Source organism: Notolabrus celidotus, chromosome 15 (genome assembly GCF_009762535.1).
Source record: "Notolabrus celidotus isolate fNotCel1 chromosome 15, fNotCel1.pri, whole genome shotgun sequence".
In the NCBI taxonomy this organism is placed as follows: Eukaryota; Metazoa; Chordata; class Actinopteri; order Labriformes; family Labridae; genus Notolabrus; species Notolabrus celidotus.
Window position 1 is genome coordinate 26,247,827 of NC_048286.1, and position 22,532 is coordinate 26,270,358.

The window sequence follows — 22,532 nt, forward strand, 5'->3', positions numbered from 1 at the left end:
CCTTACGTCAGCGGAACAGGCATAGAAACTTTATCCAAAATAAAACTGTCAATGTAAGTCAGAGAATAAATAAGATGACTGCATGTATAGGCATTACTGATACATTTAATCAGGTCCAGGTTTGATGTCTGCTCAGATGTGTGTGCTAAAGGAAAGCTGAAGTTGACCCTGATGTAGCGACAGAGGCTAAGCTGTATCTCAAACTTGAGTGTTTTCCGTGGGAGGAGGAGGAGGAGGGATGAAGTCAGGTGGGGGCTCATGTGGGTAGTCTTCAACATGGCTGTTGGAATTCTCTGTAAAGAAAATAAACAAGAAACAGTTCCAGTGATTAGAACTGCAGGGTTTGAACAAGACAGGTAAGTTATTTTAACTTCTACTTAAAAACAATCCTTCTCGATCCTTGGTTTTCAGCAGAGAAATAAGACGTGAACGTGCATGCTGCTACAAGTCAAATTTGGTCTTCAGGTTGCTTACTGCCTTCTCAGAATTCAAACTAAAAATGAATAACACTTTCTTTTTCTCCTCTCATTCTGCTATGAACACATACTGCTATATTCCTTTGGTGTTTAGTGTGGGATAATATATCGTGAACAGGTGGTCAATATGCAGATTAGAAGTCTTACAAGTCTTATCTCACCCCCTCACTACACATTTTCCTGCTTATTGCCTGGCTATTGACAAAAGACATAAACAAGTTGACATGAAATATTGATTTAAATTTGGTTTCATTATTTACATTTTTCTATACAGCTAAAAATGTGTCCTTCTTTGGGGCGCTGGTGGTCTAAGCGCCTCACATACAGAGGCTATAGTCCTCATCGCAGAGGTTTGTCTGTTTCACTACCGACCACTACCATGCACTGCGTGTCTTCCCCCCTCTCTACTGCCCACATTTCCTGTCTCTCTTCAGCTTTCCTGTCATAAAGGCAAAAAGCCCCAAAAATGATTTAAAAAAAAAAGATAATAATACAATTTGTCCCTCAAATTCCACAGCTGGTAACACTTCCATGGCGATAGATTCTTATCAGCTTCCTTGCAGGACAAATTAATATTGTAGGGAACATTTCAGTTCACAGTCAAGTTAAAACATCAGCATGTTTATCGGTTTTCATTCACATAAAATTAACATTTCTATTGAAGTTCAAGTAAGGCAACTACAGCAGGGTTATTTTGTTGGCATTTCTGCCCTCACTCAGCTCTCCTTCTCAGAGCTTCACAGTTGACACACCTTTTAAACATAAAAGAAGCAAATGTCGCAACTTGTTGCTATCAACGCTACAGATCATCATCTAAGATACTGCTGGTAATCAGCAACTTGGCAATGCTCTTAACAGTTCTGCAGTCATTGCCTGGAAGATATTACTTCACTTTTCACCAGGCTGCTCTCCCATCTGTGCCCCCTAACTCTCATTGTTTCCCCTCTCTCAAAACCAAATCACAACTGAATCTAACATTTTTGACACAGTGTCAACAGGCAGGGGTGAAATGAGCCAGACTCATCTCCACAGATTGATTTGATCTGTCACGTGTGATTATCCCTGGCATACTTTTTGTTGAGGAGAATTAGTCATTGTTGTTTTGAGGTTTTGACCGATCAGAACCAAGTATTTAGCACAGCTGGGTAATGAGACTTAAGTATTTGAGACAGGGAATTTCACTGATAATACTAATATCACAGAACACTTCAGTCTCCACAGATAGTGACAATGACAAATAAATGTTTATTGACTTTTTTTTTTTTTTAAGGAAAAATGTGTTTGTCCAACTTCCTTTTTAAAAACAACAGATTACTCAGAAGTCATATTTTATCACCACTTTGAGACAATTTGTCACAGATCAGTTCTGCTCTAATAGACTCACCTATGAGTGCAGCAGAGTGGAGAGTTTGCAGACTCGGGGAGGCTCTCTTCATAGCAACCTGATAGTTTTCATACAGAACAGTCCCATACTGAAAACACAAACACAGAAAACACACACAACACACACACACACACACACACACACACACACACACACAGACATATACATTTAACTCTCGAGCTGAGGCTGAAATGCATTTCTAATTCAGCTGCTAATAAGGATGAATCTGACCTTTGCTATTCTGATGGAGTTGACCCACAGCAGCAGTTTGTGTTCGTCCTCACAACAGAGGAACTTGATGTAGTCTGAATCCTTCTGGATGCAGGGATGCTGGGAAATAAAGGACAGGTGAAAATAAGTGATATTAAGAGGACTCTTCCATGACTTAATTTCACACCTCAATCAAGACTCAAGACACACCTCATACAAACATAAAGGTCAAACTTGAGAGATATATTCCAGTTTTTTTTATCTAGTATGCATCAAGCTCCCTTAGCGCTGCAGCCTACACTACCCAGAATGCAACTCAACTGGGTTTTTCTAGAACTTTCCTCCCACATCCTTTGAGTAAGGCAAATCAGAGACTTTCTTTAAAAACATATGGTCTCCAAAACTAAAGCTAGATGACCCTGATGAAATAATAATGAATCGCTGACAGAATATTGTGGATGTGGTTTCACAGGCTGAATTTGACTCTCTATGATGAGTGCACTGAGCTTGATGTGTAAAAATGGTGTAGTGCCCTTTCTCTTTTTGTGGACTTGTAATACACAGAAGATCCAGCAGAGGGCTGCCCATACCAGGCTGCCACTGCACTGGGAGCGCCATGAAAACTCAGCAGAATGAATGGTTAAACAGGACTTAACTATTGCCTTTCATGGGGCATCTGTCTGTATTAACTTATTGTTCTTTGCAAGTTCCTGTGATTTAGAGGCACATCTTTGACACACTGAAAAGTTGTATATATAGACAATTCACATTCTCTCAGCATAGCTTAAGTGTGAACAGCATCGCCAACACTATCTGCTGATGACTTCAAGCGTTTTAGCATGGCGTCTAGTTGTCTTCGAGTGAACTTTCATTTTACTGTGTTTGGGTGAGACAAAGCTATTACAAAGTTCAGTAGGTGTACTGGACATGATAAATAAAACATGAAGAGACCAGACGTTTATAGTAACTCAGATATTATATTGATTGTGCCATGTTATCAGGCCTTTAAATGTATATCACAGTTACATATACATATATTCTTCTACAATATTCACAGCGACGCGTTGTTTTTTCTATATAATATATAATGTAGAAAAAATAATTGATGCAATAATGCGATCACATATTTGAGAGCAAACTATGTGCTCAGACTCAGAGGTGTGACAAGAAGCGTGGCCAGAAATCCCTTGAAATCTGATTGGCCATCTCAAATCTTAAACTATGATTGATTCTCTGCCTTGTCCCAAGGCGTTTTTTTGACAGCAGGAACTTTACCCCGGAACTAGGGACTTTACCCCTGAACTATGTGCCTTTGACCGGAGGAACCAGGGTCTACATTTAGTTCAGGGGTAGATAATCTCCCCCCTGAAAAGCCCCTGCTTGGGGGGTAGTACTTTTCAATGGTCTTGGGACTTTTGGTTGAACGTTACAGTGTTTGAGGAGTTTACACAGTTGTTGAAACACAGAGGGAGTTCCTGGGAATGCATACTAGTTTAGCTTTTTATTAAGATTTCAAAATATTATTTAATATATATATTTTTTCTCCATACGTCACTGGCCTGATTTGCACAATCTACCCGGTACTTCAGCCCGTGGTCCAAACGCAGACAACAATGGGGGCACAGGAACCTTTTAGTTCCGGGGAAAGTAGTACTGGGGGCTAAAAGACCCCGGAACTCTTGGTGGAAATGCACCTCAAGCTGGAAATTTTGTTAAAATCTATTCAGGCTGTGTTGAATCAGGCGGCAGGTATCTTTCTTTTCATTTCAATGTAGCACATTTTCATTTTGACGGTATTTTGGAACGTAGTAAGCACGTTTCATAATCCAGGTATGTAAGAAAGCAATTAGTCTATAAAAAGTGCAAGAAAACTCCTGCAGACTGTCTGACTGTCACAAGTTGACAGTAACTGTGGTTTTGATAGTCAGTGTGAGGAGTTTGTTGGACATCCATCTTCTCTTTGAGTCTTTAAAGACTTGAGCTCAGAAGATTGAAATGTTTACTCTCTACAATGTGACCTTTTCAAGTTTAAAAGTCATACACAGGAATATAACACCTCTATAGTGCCCCAGTCAAAAAGTCTAGAGATACTGCAGGTCTACTTTTTATAGGATCATTTTTTAGTGGGATTTTCTATCTCAAAACGATGATAAACCAAATAGTAAAAGATCAGAGAAGAAAACTCCCCCACATTACATAAATGTCCTCTGACTCATGAAACATGTGCTGAACTCACCTTCAGCATGAAGCAGAAGTTTGTGGGAGCTCTGTACTTCTGTTTGTAGTTGATGCAGGTGTAGATGTCGACTTTTTCAAAATGGACAAAGCAGACCAGATCACTGGAGGACTGTCGGATAGAGGAAAAAGAAAACATAACGAAAAGTCAATGTCATAGTTTGATTCACTTCATCTGCGTACCAGAGCGCTTGGATTCTTGAAGTGCAAAAGTAAATAAAACACATATTGACTTAAAAGGACAATATATATGTGGGTTGGTATAATTTACAGCATAAGTAATCCAGAGGAATTTAGCTGGGATATTTTTGAAGTAGCATAAATTTAATCAGTTTAAACACGGCTGTTGATTATTTAGTCTTAACGCTCTGGTAGTTGTTTCTGTGAAGAAGAAACAAACGTTCTCGCTCTCACTGTATGGTAAATATTAAGATGAAGACCATTCGAAGAAAACACCCTAACACAAGGCTGGTGTCTTTATTTAATTTTCAAGAAATGTCAAACTGAGTTTCAGAGAAAGGCTTATTCCCTTTTTTCTTCTTTTCATTTCGTTTTAATATTGAGCAGAAGCACATCATGCTCACACATTTAGCCACAACAACAAAGACACACTGTTTACCAGACAATACAGTCAGGTTTATGTTCCTCACTTTTTTCATGCATGTCCTCTTCAACCTCCTCCTTCTCCTCTATTCTTCATAAATGATTGGCTTGTAATTCCTGAACTTTACCTACATATGTGTCCATTTCACATTGCTGTACAACATCAGTTATGGCTTCTCCTTGTTTGATTTGGACATTTCTCTTCCTCTCTAATGAACCGTCTACCAGGTCATCCATGTGTCCTTGGCCCCAGATGATTCCTGAAGCTCTGTAATGTTAGCCATTTGCACATCTGCCTCGCACAGTTTCCCCTCCATCTATTTGATGATTTTTTTCTCCTCTGTTTCTGTGACAGAGCGACATGTTTCTCTTTAAAACTGCTGCGATACCTCTATTCACACTGTCAATCTTCATCTTTCCGGCCTTTCCTGTCTGCCTCTGATATGCTCAAGTGCTCTCATGTGAGCTAGCAAAGACTCGCCAGGGGATAAAAAAATGTCTTTTTTTTACTGTCAAAAATATTTCATTCAATTTTTCTTTTAGTTTCATCCCAACTACGCACTTCTTAATAGGCAGGATGAAAAAAACGACAGTTTACATTCTTAAGCCATCATTTTACAAAACAGCCTTTTTCCTAGAATAGTGATGCAACGTCACACTGCTGCCTTCCAGGTGGTATGTTGACTAATTGGTAAAATCTGATAAATCATCATCAGTTTATCATTATCAGGCTACTACAAGGCAAGGCAAGGCAGCTTTATTTGTATAGCGCATTTCATACACGAGGGCAACTCAATGTGCTTTACATTAAAACATTAAAAGCATTGGAAACATTCAGACAAGCATAAAAGAGCACAATTAAAATGACAAATATAATAAAACATAGAAAAGAAAAGGGAAATTAGAAATATATTTAAAAATTAAAATTAAAATTAGCATTTAAAATAAGCTAAAATTGGAAGGCAGTGGCAAAATTTTTTTTACAACAACAAAAAATTAAAAACCTGCAGGGAGATCCCACCATTATTTAAAAAGAGAAACAACATATATGATAGCCAACTAGCCACTGCTAGATAAAAGCTACTGTAGTTAGATTTAAGCTAGTGTAGCTTTTACTCACTTCTGTAAACCACATCTTAATTCATGTTGACCAGGAAATGGTTTATAGCCTACTATTTTGTCGTGCTGCACAACACACTTTAAAAGGCATGCATTTTAAGTGGGGGTTATTTTTTGCAAGGACTTGGGTGAATTCTAAAGTTAGTTGCCGTCTAACAGAAGCTGATGTGTTGTTTAAACTAGAACAAAGTTCACTTTGAATTGTCTTCTCAGTCTCAATTGGTTAGCAGTCAACTGAAAATAACTTTGTGATAGCCTTTATGTATATGACTGACAATGTGGATCACAACAACACAGTGTTAGCATTTAGCTTATCAACCAGGTGAGGACATCAGAAGAAAAAGGCCAACATGTGGTTAATCAAGATAGGCTATGTCTGTGAAGCAATGGCTATGAAAAAGCTCTAACTTTTAGTATTGTTTTTACCATAAGTTAGATGAAAAAGATTGATAGCACAGTTAAGTCAGAGAACAGGGGAAATCAGCTGCTTGGCTCGGTCTCAGTGTTAAGAACATAAGCTTATTAAAAGTTTTAAAGCTCATAACAAACTTTTATATTTGTTTGCTTTATCCATAAAAGAAATAGTTACATATTGGAAATGTGCAACACAATTTTCTCAAAGCTGTGTGGGAGGTGGCGTCCCCCAACATGTATAAAGTAACTTCTCACCTATAAACATTCTTGCATTTTAAACATACTGTTTGAAAGTCTTATTTAAATGTTCATACCTTAGTCTTTCCTTTGGGCACATAGTAGAGGCCTGAGGCTCTGAGAACAAAGTAACGAGGTTTCCAAACCTTTTTCCCATCTTCCTTTAAGAGCAGCGTGCCCTCAAGATCAGGAACAATCACCACACCACCACTAAAAGAATCCTGCAGGGCCAAACGACAAAGATCATTCACAATATACAATTTTTACAAGACATGTTTCCAGAGTTAGGGGCTGACCACTTAGAGGCTCAACTGGATGTCGTCTGCATGAAAACAAATGGAGTTTCTCAATTTCCTGTAAAAAATAGACCTCAAAGGTGGCATTTAAATTGATTGGTCTATGGATGAGGAGGATATACCATGGTAGACAAAACATGTAAAGGCTAGTCCCTGGTGGGCCACACAAAGGTAGGGGAGATATCTCAAATAATTAAGAGTGTGATTCTTGAGTCCAAAGGTACAGTAGATAAAAAACAGTAAGAACTCAGGGAGCACAGTCATTGGTCAAATCCAGTAGTCCAATAATATGTAAATTCTAAAGGGTAGCCTAGATATAGTCCCAGAACTATAAGAATTTAATTGGTGATACAGATCTACTCCAAAATGTCATAGGTTCTTCCATTGTCTATGCTAGAGGTTCCCAAAATTTTCAGCTCGCGACCCCCAAAATATAGGTGCCAAAGACTTGTGACTCACAATGTCCCTAAAAGTGATTAAATGTTGCTTTATACTTCATCTGGCAACAAAGAAAGGCAGAAAGTTAATGAAATGTACTCATTTGCAGGGTTTTATTTCAAATGTAATAACTATTTTTGTCTATATTATTTAAATAATGGGTAAAATAAGCAAATTCAAAATACTTGAAAAAAAAAGAAGAAATTTAGAAGACATCTGGCGGCCCCCCATTGGAGTCTCGCGACCCCTCAGGGGGTCCCGATCCACCCTTTTGGAACCCTGGTCTATGCTACAGCCTTTCACCAAATTGTTTCCAATAGGTTCTGACATAAAGCACTGAAGACATCACCTCATAGGCATTTTAATCTTTTTTCCCTTAATTAGAGTCAATTTAGTGTCACTTGGTACCTAAAGCCTGACTGAAATTGCCTGCAGGGGTAGCATCAATATAGGGGAAAAAATATTATGACCAATAACATTTGTTGGATATGGAAGTGGTGCACATTCATACAATCCCTCTTGATGTACTTGATGTATATTTCCACTTACAAGGTGAGGCGTGCTTGTGCTGCTGTTACTGACCTTGATTAAGAGTTGTTTGGCTTGCTCATTAATCCCATCCGATGTTGTCTTCTTTTTCCACATGTAAAATAACTTCAGGATGAGAGAGGCATGATTTAGTTCAGTGACTAAGCATTTACCAGTAAGTGTGTGATCAGTCTATTACGAGAAGAAAAGCATGCACAGCTGACTCGTCCATTCTCACCTGGGGCTCCTTGAACATCATATACTTCCCAGGTCTCGACACAAAGTAGATTTTGTTTTCACTTTCACAAGTCCATGCAGACAGCGGCTCTGCGAAACATTCATGGTCCTCAAAGCCTCGTTCTGAAATTATGAGAGACTATCTTCAGTCCTGGAGCATGTGCAGCAGCGTCTCATGCCTCTGAGTTTGCTTACACGTGATGTATGTGCACACAATGATGATTGCCTACACACGCACAGCATATGTGTATGTTTTCATCTCACCAATCTGCAGCCCAGGGTTGGTCTCACACAGGCTCCAGTTGACGCTGCAGTCACAGTGTGTCTTCTCAAACAGCTTGTCCAAAACCTCCCTGGCCGTCTGTTTTTTATCCACCATCAACGTCTTGGAGCTGCCATCACTCATCAGAACCTTAACTATCAACTTAAAGAGGAAGAATGTATTAAACTGTGCAGCTGAATGATGAAGAAAGACATGCCATCATGCCATATTTACATTCCTTACTTTGTCTTCTGTCAGGTTTTCTAAGGCCAGTTTAATTTTGTCTGCCTTTGTCTGTGGTTCGCTCTGTAAATCATATGAGGAAGTCATATATTATATATTTTTTCATTTTATTATATTAAGATCTTTATCATTTGTGAGGTTACCGTGTGCTGCCCTTTAGAAGATCCAACAGTGTTGGATGATGGAGGAGGGGCAGCTGCTGCCACAGATTGCTGAGTCATGGATGACCCTGCAGTTTGGTTCTCGGTTTGTCTGCCACTCTGCTGATCTGCAGGAACCTCTGAAGTAGTTGAGTCTGCTCTGAGGTCAGCCACCAGAGCATCCAGGTCCTGGTCTTCAAGCTCATTTAGAGACTCTGCAAATAAAAAGTCCTGAAGGTTACAGAAGTTGCCCTGGAAACGTCTGTGATTTATTCCCCAGTTTGACAATATGAGTCTGATTTAGCAAAATAACATATTTGCTTGTGTTTATGTTCCAAAAAGCAACGTATCTGTGTACCACCCTCAGTAGTGAGGATGCTCAGTTGTTAATATTTGGACTGTGTTCGGACTGTGTTTGGACTGAAGGCTAAAGGCCCGCCTCTTTACCTCACACTAGCTTAGACGAAGTTAAGTTGAGTTCAGCATTTCCAATATGGCACCCCCTGACGATTGGCTTCAAAATCGTGCTCAGGTACAGATGGGGGACTTCACAGATACTACGTCCATTTTTTTATAAAGTCTATGATTTTGACAAGTGCTCTTTTAAAGTTAGGTTTTTTGGGCATTTTTACCTTTAATTTTAGGACAGCTGAAGAGAGACAGGAAATGTGAGGAGTAGAGAGTGGGGAGGACATGCAGCAAATGCACCGGCAGACCTCTGCAATGAGGACTGTAGCCTCTATGAGTGGGGTGCTTAGAACGCTAGGCCACCAGCGCCCAGCTAGTGCTCTTTTAATTAAGAATATTATAATATTTATAATTTCATAGAAACTTGGAATCTTTGTACCAAAGACTTCACAACTACCTCCTAATCTTTTGTTATCCAAACTGATCCTGTACAACTCCTCTGTTTTATGAAAGATTGGCTTGACTTTCTGGCAAAAGAAAAAACGGTCACTCCCTGTCTCCCAGCAGAAGTCTTATCTCTATCAAGACTCCCTTACATCTCCCCTACTTCCCCTCCACATCACACTCACTCAGGGCGGTGTGACTTTTGGTTTTTTGAAGTAAATCTGCTGCTCTTGCTTTGAATAAGAGCATCCTAGTTTAAATGGGCTCTTACCATTTAGGTCTGTGAAGCCAATGGAGATGGTGCTTTGTCTTTGTGCAGCGGGACCCCCCTCTGCTGTCTCTGTTAAACTCTGAAACAGATGTAATGGTTAATTAGCAACGTCCCACATCACCCAGGTCCTATTGTGTGAACGTACCAATAAATGACAGCTGTGACATATCCTTTCATGTAATGTTTTTGAAGCATTTTGTGCAAAAGTTGTCATTCACAAGTGCAACTACTTAAAGTTTCAGATAATGATTATTTTTTAAAGATCAGTCCTAAACCCAAGAGAAAGTTTTTCTTTTTTTATATATATACTTTATTGTTGTAAACAGGCATAGTTAGACAACACAGCTCAGTGAAACAGAAACAGTAGGTCATCTATACATCCTTATGTTATAATAGTGGAAATACAGTCAGTTCATGCAGTAATGGCTTATTAATTCTTAGATGCTACATACACAGTCCATTTCTCCCAGTAATGCAAACATTTTTCTGCTCTTAGGTTTAGTGAGTAAGTCATTCTTTCCATATTCTCAATACTGGACACGAAATCTATCCACTCAGTCTCTGTTGGAGGATTGGGTTGCAACCACTTTCGTGTCACGGCCTTTTTGCTGGCTGCTAATAAAATCTTTAGCAAGTATTTACCCTTAACTGAGAGGTGGGCTGCGATGTTACCCAGATAAATTGTTCCAAGAGTATGTTTCAGTGTACTTTTCTTCAATTATGTAACAAGAGTCTGCCATTTATAAAATTGCTGCTCTGCTTTTTATCAAGCTGTGTTTACAAGTACCAGTAATAGAGAACACATTGCACTCTGTTTACTGTGTGCATTGACAATAAATCAAAAGTCAGGTCATAAAGAAACACTAATTTGTCAGACCTGTAATGTTTAAGTCGTTATACAAGCTGTGCATCCGGTCCTCTGAAGAAATTTGAATATGATAAAGAAAAGGCCTTTAACATTATAATCATTACCACATGTCTCTGCAGGCTTAATCATATTCTATAAACACGCTGGGCAGAAAGCCAGCCTGTACACAACATGAAGCCTGCCAGCTCGCAGTTCAACCGTGACAGCTGCGCTGAAAACACATGTCGTCATGCTGGAGCCGCTGCTGCTTAAATAACACCTCCAAGCTCTCTTAGAAAGGGACTGAAATTATAAGTTTTCTCCTCGGGCTCTGAGGCAGTACAACAGAGAATGGACCAAATCAGGGCAATAAGTGGAATTAATTTTAATCCTTTGTGTCTCAGTCTCTTGTTTTAATCAGAATGCTTCTCTTGCACTCTCTGGTAACAGTCTGTGGAGTGGTGTTTGTCACTGTGATGGCGTTCCAGGAGGACTCATGCCAAAGTGACATACAGAGCTTTTTCTATCTGGTATGTCTGATGTAATGTTTAGGATTGATCCCACTCTCAGCTTAAATTTGGGGATTGGAAAAGGACAATAATGGATGTGGCCTGAGGCTGAAGTTGCATCAGTTGGAAATGCGTAATGTTTTTCTTGGCGTGCTGCAGTTTTATGATGAGCAGCTTATGGAAGCTTAAGGAAATCTGCAGCACTTGCCTGAGGTCAAATCCAGATGCAGTGACTCCACATCTGAGTGTCACCTTACATTCTTCTGTCTGATGCAAAGATTAAAATCAAAGGCTGCCAAATGTAATCAGATAACGTTAAGATTAGCAAAGAAAATGCCAAGTAATTTGTTTGCTCTGCTTAGTAACCTGTTCAAACTTCAAAGGGCGCTGATGGAAACATTCAGAGAGTGTGAGATCCTCTGCTCATCTGGTCGGGTTTTTAGAAAGAATGCAACAAAAGATGTTTGACATCACGCTGTTTTCTTCCGCACCGTTCCAGATGAAAATCACTAATTCAATATGGCAAATGTTGGTCAATGTTTTTTCCGTTTTCATGACTCTGAGGATGGCACTGAAGATCAGCTGGTTGATCAGTTTAACTCAGACAGAAAGATTGACAGCTGTAACCTTTCAGATTCCTTAAGTTGCATCACACTCCTTATTAACTGGGTAAAGTTTTGTTGACATCTGATTTCCTGAAACTGAAAACAAGCTCAGCTTAAGGTAAGCTTCAGCTCAGCTTCCAGTCCCTGAAGCCTTCAGCTTCTAACATGCAGGCCTACTAGTCATATCTTAAGTCTCTAAAAACAGTATAGGAGGTCAAGCCTTCAGTTATCAGGTTCCTCTCCTTTGGAATCATCTTCCAGTCAGGGTCCTGGAGGCAGACACCCTCTCTGCTTCCAAGAGTAGGCTTAAAACTTTCCTTTATGATAAAGCTTATAGGAAGCGCTGGCTCAGGCTTGGACCAGCTCTTAGGTATGCTGCTATAGGCTTAGACTGCCGGGGGAACTGACACAGTGACACAGTGGGATCCTATCTCACCCCTCTCTCTGCCTACCACTTACTTTAGCTCTCCCTGTCCCATTAAAGTTACTAACCATAGACCATTTTAGAGTGCTTGAGCTCCCTTGTCTCATAGGTTCCTCTGGATCTCTGTCGTAGGCGGCCTGCTGCTACGGACGTGACAGACTCCAGCAGCAACAAATACTAATATCCGTCTCCCCACTATCATCTCTCTCTCTTCATCTCCCTCTATCCCTCTCTCCAACACGGTCTCAGCAGATGGTTGTCTAACATGAGTCTGGTTCTGCTCGTGGTTTCTGCCTGTTAAAGGAAGTTTGTCCTTGTCACTGAAACTTGGTGGATTAAGATGAGATCAGACTGAGTCCTGTCTGTAAGATGGGACTGGATCTTATCCTGTCTTGATTTTGGGTCTTTGTTAATAATAGAACATAGAGTGGTCTAGACTTGTCAGGTTTCAATCACCAGATCCATTCTTTTTGGTGTGGAAAACAGCCCTGAGGATTTTAACCCTCCACGTAAAAACCTTGTGAAGGCTGAGCACTGGCAATCAAGCTGATGGCAGCTCATAGCTCACTCTGATATACAGTCCTAAAGGTCATATACCAAACACTGATCTTAATGTTAGACTGCTGTACTCAGTGTTTTTACAGGTATGAATAACCCAGCCAGTTACTTTTGTTCAGGGGATAGACTTTGGGGATAACCTGGCCTCATTTTGAGGCTCTTCTTGTAAAATACGCAGTCATCATCATCACTGACGTAAAGGGGGTCAACTCAAGGTCTTTTCAACAACTGAGTCATTTTTTCAACTTTCAACCTGGGCTATGATTGTATTGACTTTTGTACAGAGAGTAAATCCTGAAATTAGAGGGTTCTTTGACGTCACTACTAGAGCTACCAAAAGGACAAAAGTCTGGTTTTAATTAGACAGCATCATTCACTTGAATTTTTCTTCTACTTTTTATTCAGCAGGTCAAATTTGACATCTTTCTGTGATTTTGACCAGACATCTGAAAAATGAATGGCTTTACATTCAACTTTAGATTGTTTGTGTCAGGGACTAATGGGCAAACGTTAGCATGCTCACAGGTGAATGTTGAATTGAGTAAATATTACACCCTTCAGCATATTTCAAATTGTGATCACCAAAGTGTTAGTATGCAAATGTGCTGAACTACATTGGTGAGCAGGGCAAATGTTAAATCTGCTTAAACATTAGCATGTTATAGGAATTTTAGCATTCTAAAGGCGTTTTTTGACAGCAGGAACTTTACCCCAGAACTAGGGCCTTTACCCCTGAGCTACGTGCTTTTCGACCTGAGGAACCAGGGTATAAATTTAGTTCAGGGGTAGATAATCTCCCCCCTGAAAAGCCCCTGCTTGGGGGGTAATAGTTTTCAAAGGTCCTGGGACTTTCGGTTGAATGTTACAGTGTTTGTGGAGTTAACACAGTTGTTGAAACACAGAGGGAGTTCCTGTGAATGCTAGTTTTATTAAGATTTCAAAATATGATTTAATATAATTTTTTTTCTCCAAACGTCACTGGCCTGATTTGCACAATCTACCCGGGACTTCAGCTCGTGGTCGAACGCAGACAACAATGGGGGCGCAGGAACCTTTTAATTCTGGGTAAAGTAGTTCTAGGGGCTAAAAGACCCTGGAACTCTTGGTCGAAATGCACCTCAACAAGGTAAACTGCAGTGGGGAATATGATGAATTTATAATCTGCTTAAATGTCAACATGTTTCGGCGTTGCTAATGTTCAAAACCTACAGCATTAATTACAGCTACTTCTTGCTAACATCAGACAGCTTGTTCGCTTTGTCACTGTCAGCATTTACATATGTCAAAGTTAGCCTACGACATCATCATACAACTCACCTGAGAGAGATTATCCATCTCTCCGAGCAGGTGACTGAACATGGCCTCTATGTCATCCATCTGCAGAAGGTAGAAAGAACAAACATTTTAACTTGTTAGAATTACAAGGATTATAAAGGTAGTAGATTGTAGACTAAAGAGCATCAGGAACAGAAAAGCTTTGGATAATTTCAGTTCACCATAAAGTCAGTTCCCATTAGGACATGGCCACAAAGAAGCAACAAGCTGGTTAACCACCTCTATTGGTGAAAGGCCTCCACCAGCTTCTTTGTAACAATGGGCATTTTTGTGGTTAAGAAGAGCAGACACTCTTGTACACAAGCACGCACATGTACACAGTTTGGATGTGTGTTTCAAAGCTGCAAAGACAGACCAACAATATGAAAAGAGTGTTCAATCAGTCTGCAGCGGAAAACAAACCAGACAGGCAATCCTTAGTTTAAAATACGTTCAAAGTCACAAACACTGCAAAGTAAACTGTCGTGACTCTGCAGCGTCATGAAGCAGACGGTGGCATGCTGACAGGTTTCTCATGAAGTCAAACAACGTGCTTTTATCTCTGTCCTGCAAACCAAGGAACCTCGTCTGCAGAAAACAGCATGACACTGAAGATCGGATTACACTCACAATCCAGAAGTGCTTCACATACACTGCACATGATTTACTCACTACTCCTTTGTCTCATTTGGCTGAAAAACATGTGCGAGTTGATGGAAAGCAGGGTGTCTCCTCCTATAGGAGACATCTTAATATGAAGACTCCTAACTCAAGATTTTACTACAAAGATAAAGATGTAACACGACCAGAATGTCCTTTGGGGGTTATATGACCTTGAGTCACTAAATAGTCTTTAAATCATGGATGATAATTCAAACCAAACCATATTTCATACTTTGCATTGATAACGTATACTTTCTGAAAGACAAGCCCCACTGAGATCAAAGATTTTTATCAGGAGGAACTTTGTGTTACTCGGCGTCTTGGTTCGTCCATATGGAGGCGGCACCTTGCCAGATTCAGGGTCAAAAATACATTTCCCATGTGGAGCGGCTTAGAAAGCAAACAGAAAAATGAGCTGTATCTTTTTGGCCAACTCTTAGAGATTGTTGCTATGAGCGGTTTGTGATAACACAAGATGTGAATATATTGCAAAGCCACAGCAGCATGCAGAGAGTCTATAGAAACACATGGAAAAGGAAGGGCAGATTTGAATACCACAACTTCTTTATCATCAAACTGCTTGTCTGCATGTTGACAAGATTTGCATGATGCAGTCTTACAACAAGCAAACTACCAGTTAAACCAGCATGTACAACTGTCCAAATCCTCAGTTATCTTTCAGTGATGTTTAGTTTAAACCCCAGCTGATTCTTTACAGTAGTTATTTAGTGTGACCAAGTTGAACCAAGGGGATTTTTGTTTGAGCACTGTGGCACAGTTTAACCCTTCTCTGGGTAAGTGAACTAAATAAAAAAAACTAATTTAAGTACAACTTGAAGTAACTAGTTTCAAGTTCAAATACACCTCATGTATGTTTACACAGATGAAATTAAAGCTGCAAGCGGCATTTAACTCTCACCTTGGTGCAAATTGGGGAATTTCGCACTGATGGGAGTGCAGAAGCTACAGCATTTTGCTTTGCACCACGGCAGAGGCCTCTCTGGTTCTCACACAGTTGTCATTATGAGCAAATTGATCATTGAATAGGCCAGGACTGTTAATAGTGAAACTGGAGAAGATGACTCATATACTTCTACATCCTTCCGATAGGTGGCGCTCTGGCTACAGTCTAATATTGGTATGTAAATGTGTTCAGGGGAAGACCATGATCATATGTATATGTGAGATCTGGAGTAGATCAAACATTGTATATAAGAGTTGCAGCCCCTTCCTGTTTCATGGCAAGCTACCAAAGTTTGACATGCAACATTGGCCATGCTGTATGACTTTTGTGAAAACTCAGACAGAGTTCTGAGAAAAGGATCAGAGAGACACCTTAAGAGGAGTTTTAATATAGCTCCTGAAATGGTAGTAAGTTCTCTGGTTTCTGACAGTAAATCAAAAATGGCAGACTCCCTGTTGGGTTTGTGATATGGAACCAAGAGGCTTTTTTGAAGGGCAAGTCCTTATACATTTGCCGACTAAATTTAAAAACTTTAGTTTTATCCTGATCAGGGGGCGCTAATGAGTCATTAAGCCACACCCATTTACCAAACCTAAACGTAACAACAGATTTTTCCACTGGGCTTATATGTATTAAGTTTTGTCCTCAGAGATCTTTGATGTGATCAAAGATCAGAAAAATGTCACATCAAAAGCAGGTCAGGAGAAGTAGACCTGTTTCACATGCAGTGTCAAATATAATGCTACATAATCTCAATGTCCTAATATCATCCCGTGCATTAAGAAAAAGACACCTTCTTAGTAGATGTCAGACAGAAACAGGGCCAAATAATATCATATTTAACATGTAATTTATCATAAATGCATGTTTAATATGCCGTCTACTATAAGATATAATTTGACATGTTACACATGTTGATTAAACATCATACACAACATTTTTGTTTCTTCATGTGAAAGCACCTTATTGTGTCTGGTGTTGATTTTATCTCTCAACAAATTTACATTGCTATTAAACATGCATTGTTTTCTTTGCTTTGGGTCTGTCTGTGTCTCATTACGTGGTTGGCCTGTGTTGAAAAGATGATTTCTGTGATTTATTAACCACATGCTAATCCCCTTATTTTACTTTCCAGTTTAAAAGTGAATGCTGGGAAATGTTTCACTCCCCCGAGATCCAAACACAACTGAGTCTGTCCTCAAGAAGTCAATGTGTTGTAGTCACGTGAATTTTTGTCCTATTTGAACACAATAATATGCTTTAAACACATAAAAAACATCTTATCAAGACAATGTTTGAGAATAGGTGTTCATTTATACACTGATCAGGATGTGCGGCAACATTTACATTCATTAAGAGTCGTGTTGATTTTACTCTACCCTCAGTCATCAGGGGCCTCAAAACGTGGCGTATGCTCTTTTTCACTGCAAAGTTCAGATGTATCAAGTGTGAAATGACCGCGGGAATGTGCTGTGCCTCAAGCCAACTTCATGGCTGGCGTACACACGTTTCAACAGCTGTTGATCCTTGCGCATAGATTCATACAACTGGATGTTTTTGTGCGTACAACTTTTTCTGGATTTGAGCGCACGCCATGTTTCAGTAAGAAAATCCGCGCAAGTCTTTGTACATGAGGCCCCAGCTCTTTGTGGTCTTCACCAACCTCTGAGGGCAGCTAGTAGCTAACCGTGCCTGTCCTCAGGTCAGGAAGTATACAGTAAGTTTAGACTTCAGTAGAAATGAAAGCTAAGACAAAGAAACCATCAGATAGGAGTTTGAAAGCTGCAGATTCTTCTAGCAGGTAAAAAAAAAAAGTCATAATATGTTGTTACTGTTATCCTGTTGTGTGTGCAATCAAAGTTGCTTTTCAACTGTATGCTGAAGATAAGTAAATGTTAATTTGAGATGACTTTAGAGCTCTAGGAAGAAGCTACCTCAGTTTATATCTGAAATAATGAAGCAAAACAGCCTGGTGGCACCAATCTGTGAAACACCATACACAGAGATAACAGCCTAACAATGTAAGTACAGTGCAAACCGAGGTCCAAACCACTGGTAACACACTGCTTGAGGATTCAGTGATGCTATAGCTAAAATTCAAAACACTTCCACTCATTAAACTGACACTATAACACTACCAAGCATGAACATGAAACAATCTGTGGTTGTAAATCAGAAACAACTGGCTCAAAGAAACTGAAATGTCTTTAAAAGCTGGTGTGGACTTGTGTATTAATTATGGCAATTCATTTCTACATCATCGCAGTCATTTGTGTGGTGGTCTGGTTCCCGCTGTGTTTTTGCTTTCAGAGACTGGGTGAAGCTTCGTGTGCTGGAGCTCCCTACATGCACACCTGCATCCCATCTTACAATCGCCAGCTGTGCTACTTACACCCTGGGTCTATACTCATCCACGCTGCCAGATGATTTCAGCCTTCACAGTGGTACAGTGGCCTGTTTCTCTGGCACATACTTTCATGAGAACATTTTTCTGTGCTTTTTGTTCTCCAGTGTTTTTTCCACACAACTTATCTTTGTTTGTGTCCTTTCCTTGCCTCCAGCGCCTCACCACCCAGCCTCTCTGTACTCGAGCTGTAAGCCACCAACCTGTTAGTTCCTGTGCCTCACCTTCTATGGGGCGTTGTTTGTAAAGTTGTGCACACTGAAATAACAGCGACATTTCTCAACATTTAGCTCCAACATGTCATAAAAATGTAGAGTGAATTTTTAAAAGTCACTTTTTTATCACATTTACAGGAATATTTATGATCTTCTTCATATTTAATTTTGTTGTAAAAAAAATAATAAGTTAAAATCATTGTTAAATCCAAATGTTAAATATAAATATAAATGTTAAATATGAATTTAAATGTTCAACGATAAATCTAAATGTTAAATCTAAATCTAAATCTAAATGTTAGATGTTAAATATAAATGTTACATTTTGCTCCACGATCCTAGATATTTAGCTGATATGCGGCAGGGTGAATTTGCATATCAGCTAAATATTTAGGATCGTGGAGCAAAATTTAACATTTAGACTTAACATTTAACATTTAGATTTAACATTTCTATTTAATATTTCTATTTCTATTTAACATTTGGATTCATATTTAATATTTATATTTAATATTTAACATTTATATTTAATATTTAGATTTAGATTTAACATTTAGATGTATGTTTAACATTTAGATTTAACATCTAAGATCTATATTTAACATTTAGATTTATGTTTAACATTTAGATTTAACATCTAGATCTATATTTAACATTTAGATATATATTTAACATTTAGATTTAGATTTAACATTTAGATTTAACATCTAGATCTATATTTAACATTTATATTTATATTTAGCATTTGGATATAACACAATTTTAACTTAATATATTTTTCACAACAAAATTAAATTTGAAGATCACAAATATTTTTAAAAATTCACTCTACATTGTTATGACATTTTGGAGCTAAATGTGGAGAATTGTTGCTGTTATTTTCAGTGTGCACAACTTTACAAACGGTGACCCATACACATTCACCTAGAGCCTCACCAGCCAGCCCCGGTCTCATGTCATGGGCCTTACAAACTAGCCATGCCTAAATATCTGAAGCCACCCTGGCCCCCAACAGCCTCACAGCTCAAGCCTACACCATCAGCCTCAAGCCAGCTGGTCCATTCAGTGCATCAATAAAATCCCCGTCTGGACCCATACCCTTGTCTGCTGGTCTTGCTCCTCATTAGAAATCAAAACAATTTAATTGTAGAAGATTTAAATGTGTCTTTTTTTGCACCAACCAAAAAAGATATATTGATATCTTAAACAAACTGACAAAAGCAACAAGTAACAGTATACTTTCTTTAAAGTTCAGGCAATCTGTTGTTCCAATTTATATTCTATATGAACCCTGATTTGTTTGTTTGCGAACACTGTGCTGCAGCTTCAACAGCTGCCTGCTCTCAGCAAAGACACTTCCATTGGAGCGCTGTGAGTGCATACACATAAGTGAAGCTGCTGTCTGAGAAACCAAAAGACTAAATGACACTAAAATGCCCTATACAGATGACACAATAATAACCTGCCACTATTACTCATTGTCGTGTTGTGAATTTTTCTATAAATATTGATTATAACAGCTTGAATTCCTTTCAGACATTCTTTTTTTCCATACATTGTGAGACAGTTTGGCAGCTCAGACAGTTATCATCTTTTCTTGTATTCAAACAATTCTGTTTCAAATCATGACAGAGCTTTAAATAGCATCTGAAAGGTGAAGACAATCAGGTTGAGTCTTTGTTCCTGAAACACACGGCAGACATTGTTTAACTTTTCACTGATGTATTTCATACATTAAAGCTGCAGCTCGAGGCGTACACAGAGCTTCTTCTGTCCTGTTTACAGTATTTCAATCGGGTTGTTTAAGACTTTAATACATTTAGAGCCTCTGATCTGCTCTATAATGCTCTCTGCACTAGTGATATATTTATCTTTACACTCAGTCTTTCTTTCTCTAACACACACACACACACACACACACACACACACACACACACACACACACACACACACACACACACACACACACACACACACACACACACAGACTAATGTGCAGACACAAAGTACACAGTTCTGCCTGAGCTCTTCAGTCTCATGCAGTGTTTATGCTGCACAGTAAACAGACCATCCATTAAACTGAGAGGAGGTAGAAGAGGAACAGTAAATAGGATAGGAGGGGATAAAGTATTGTTTCCATATGAAAGTGAAATTTCTGGGTCAAGAACTTCACCTTTGAGGCCTCCCTCAGCTTCTGTCTCACATATGTGAAAGTCAAGCCTCACTTCTGTTTCTGTACGTGCTCACTCTTATGAGAAAAACACGTTAACTGTACACTCACTTCTTCATCGTCTCTATATCACACGTGTTTGTCAGCGACACTGAATTTGGATGCTTTACAAAACCACTTTTGTTTGTGGGACTTCATGCTCATGTCAATCTGTCTGTAAAGTCTCCCTCTGTGGTCTGTCACATCAGTAGAGCGTGGAGCCGCCTGCAGACAGACAGAGAGACAGACTGACAGACAGGCAGGCAGGCAGGCAGGCAGGCAGGGCCAACAAGTACACAAAGCTATTTATTAAGGCTGATATGCATGAAGAGAATCAGAGAGCATTGCCTGGTGACAGCACACCAACATGTTTGCTCTTCTCTTGTGGTTGAGAGCTTTTACTGTTTTCTAATTAGTTGCACAACCATCCATTGGCTGCTGAGAGAGGACATGTGTTTGTCCTAAACAAAGCTGATGTGGCTGCGCAAGAATTTAACTCCTCATGGGACCAACAGAAGGAAAACAGGTAGATATATTTTACACAAAAGTTGCTATAACTCACACCTATCACTCAAAAAAATCTTTAAAGAAAATCAATGTATGTAAAGTTTGTCAAAGATCTTACCTTTTCTGTCTCCATCTCACATGGGGTGATAACGTTTGTACTGATGCTGAGACACTCGTGTGAAAGTATAAGTAACCACATGTGCATGTGACTCTCTAGATATTAGCTGAACTTCCTGTGAAAGAGAGAAGTACTTTTCACACCTCTTGTAGTGACCCCACAGTGTTGGTGATGTTTCTAATTAAGTTGCATTTTTTTGGTTCTGTGAAAGACGTTCTTTACATTAGATCTTTTCTTCTCCTACAGCTTCACACAGTCAAGAAGGGACAGTTTTTCAGACTCAATACAATACTATCAAATACAGCTTGTCTTACAGAAATACAAATTAACCTAAAAGGAGAAGTGCAGCATTATGTTGTGTTTTTTTTTTACAGTGTATCTCAAACAAATAGAAAATGTGAGATCTGAATCAACTCAGCTATATAGAATCAAGGGTTAAAAACATTTCACTTTGCTTGTGCCCCTTTAAAACTAATCAAAAACACTCCCATTCTCCAATTTATGACTCTATTTTTATGTCTTTTTATATCGCCCTGAACTTCTTTTATACCTTGTACGAATACCCTTTTAAAATGGTTTGCTTTAAATGTTAAACCTTGTGTAGCCATCTTGCAGAAAGGTGCTCTCTAAATAAACCAGCCTGTCCTTAACGAGCTCTAATCAATCAGCACAAGTGGAAACACCTGTGTGAGTGTGTGGAGCCTTTAAAACACATGAGTTAGTTGAGGTAATGCAGCATATAACTAAGTTACTACCTAACAGGGTTGGATAAAGAAGACAGGTTTGCACCTACAGTGCCTGAAGTTAAGTTAACAGTGGATGTAACATGTGTTTATTGCACAGGTTGTGTCTAGCTAGCTAGAGGAACATCTTAATCAAGAGACTTGATGATAACTTTTGAAATATAGAAAGCTGCATACACATCAGCTGCAGCATTATAACCACTGACAGGTGAAGTGATCATCTATTATCTTTTTACACCTGTCAGAACATGGGGTATGTTAAGCAGCAAGAGAACATTTTTCCTTCATAAAAATGTGAGCCACTTTGATGAGTACCAAATTGTGATGTGTAGGCGACCAGGACAGAGCATTTCCAGAACTACTGCAGCTCTTGAGCTTCTTGATTTTCAGTGGTCGGTATCTACCAAAAGTGGTCCTAGAGAGAAAAACCATGAACCTTGTTTCAGAACTTTCCACACCTATTCGAAGATCTGCTCTAAATGTCTCAGAGCTAGAAACCACAACACA

The 22,532-nt window shown here is 39.2% G+C and overlaps 1 protein-coding gene across 2 annotated transcripts; it reads right to left on the reverse strand.

The window, feature by feature from the left end:
* Positions 1 to 87: 87 nt before the first annotated feature.
* Positions 88 to 21,936, reverse strand: LOC117826452 (amyloid beta A4 precursor protein-binding family B member 1-interacting protein-like). 2 transcript variants are annotated; one of them, XM_034702511.1, is made up of 14 exons: positions 21,833 to 21,936; positions 21,283 to 21,397; positions 14,206 to 14,265; positions 9,946 to 10,024; positions 8,826 to 9,037; positions 8,683 to 8,745; positions 8,442 to 8,601; positions 8,179 to 8,300; positions 7,995 to 8,066; positions 6,756 to 6,899; positions 4,307 to 4,417; positions 2,092 to 2,190; positions 1,861 to 1,948; positions 88 to 293 (listed from the first exon to the last, which is right to left on the reverse strand). In XM_034702511.1, the coding sequence occupies exons 2-14, from the start codon at positions 21,367 to 21,369 to the stop codon at positions 199 to 201; spliced, it is 1,392 nt and encodes a 463-aa protein (XP_034558402.1). In that variant the 5' UTR covers positions 21,370 to 21,397; positions 21,833 to 21,936; the 3' UTR covers positions 88 to 198. The 2 variants fall into 2 exon arrangements, with proteins under 2 accessions (XP_034558402.1, XP_034558404.1); XM_034702513.1 differs by lacking the exon at positions 21,833 to 21,936 and adding an exon at positions 21,505 to 21,814.
* Positions 21,937 to 22,532: the final 596 nt, after the last annotated feature.

Coding starts and splice junctions, on each gene's coding strand:
- LOC117826452 (XM_034702511.1), bottom strand. CDS start 21,369: ATGCACATGTGGTTACTTATACTTTCACACGAGTGTCTCAGCATCAGT. Junction 8,067..8,178: donor TGATGTTCAAGGAGCCCCAG/GTGAGAATGGAC, acceptor CTCATCCTGAAG/TTATTTTACATGTGGAAAAA. Junction 4,418..6,755: donor TGCCCAAAGGAAAGACTAAG/GTATGAACATTT, acceptor TCTATCCGACAG/TCCTCCAGTGATCTGGTCTG.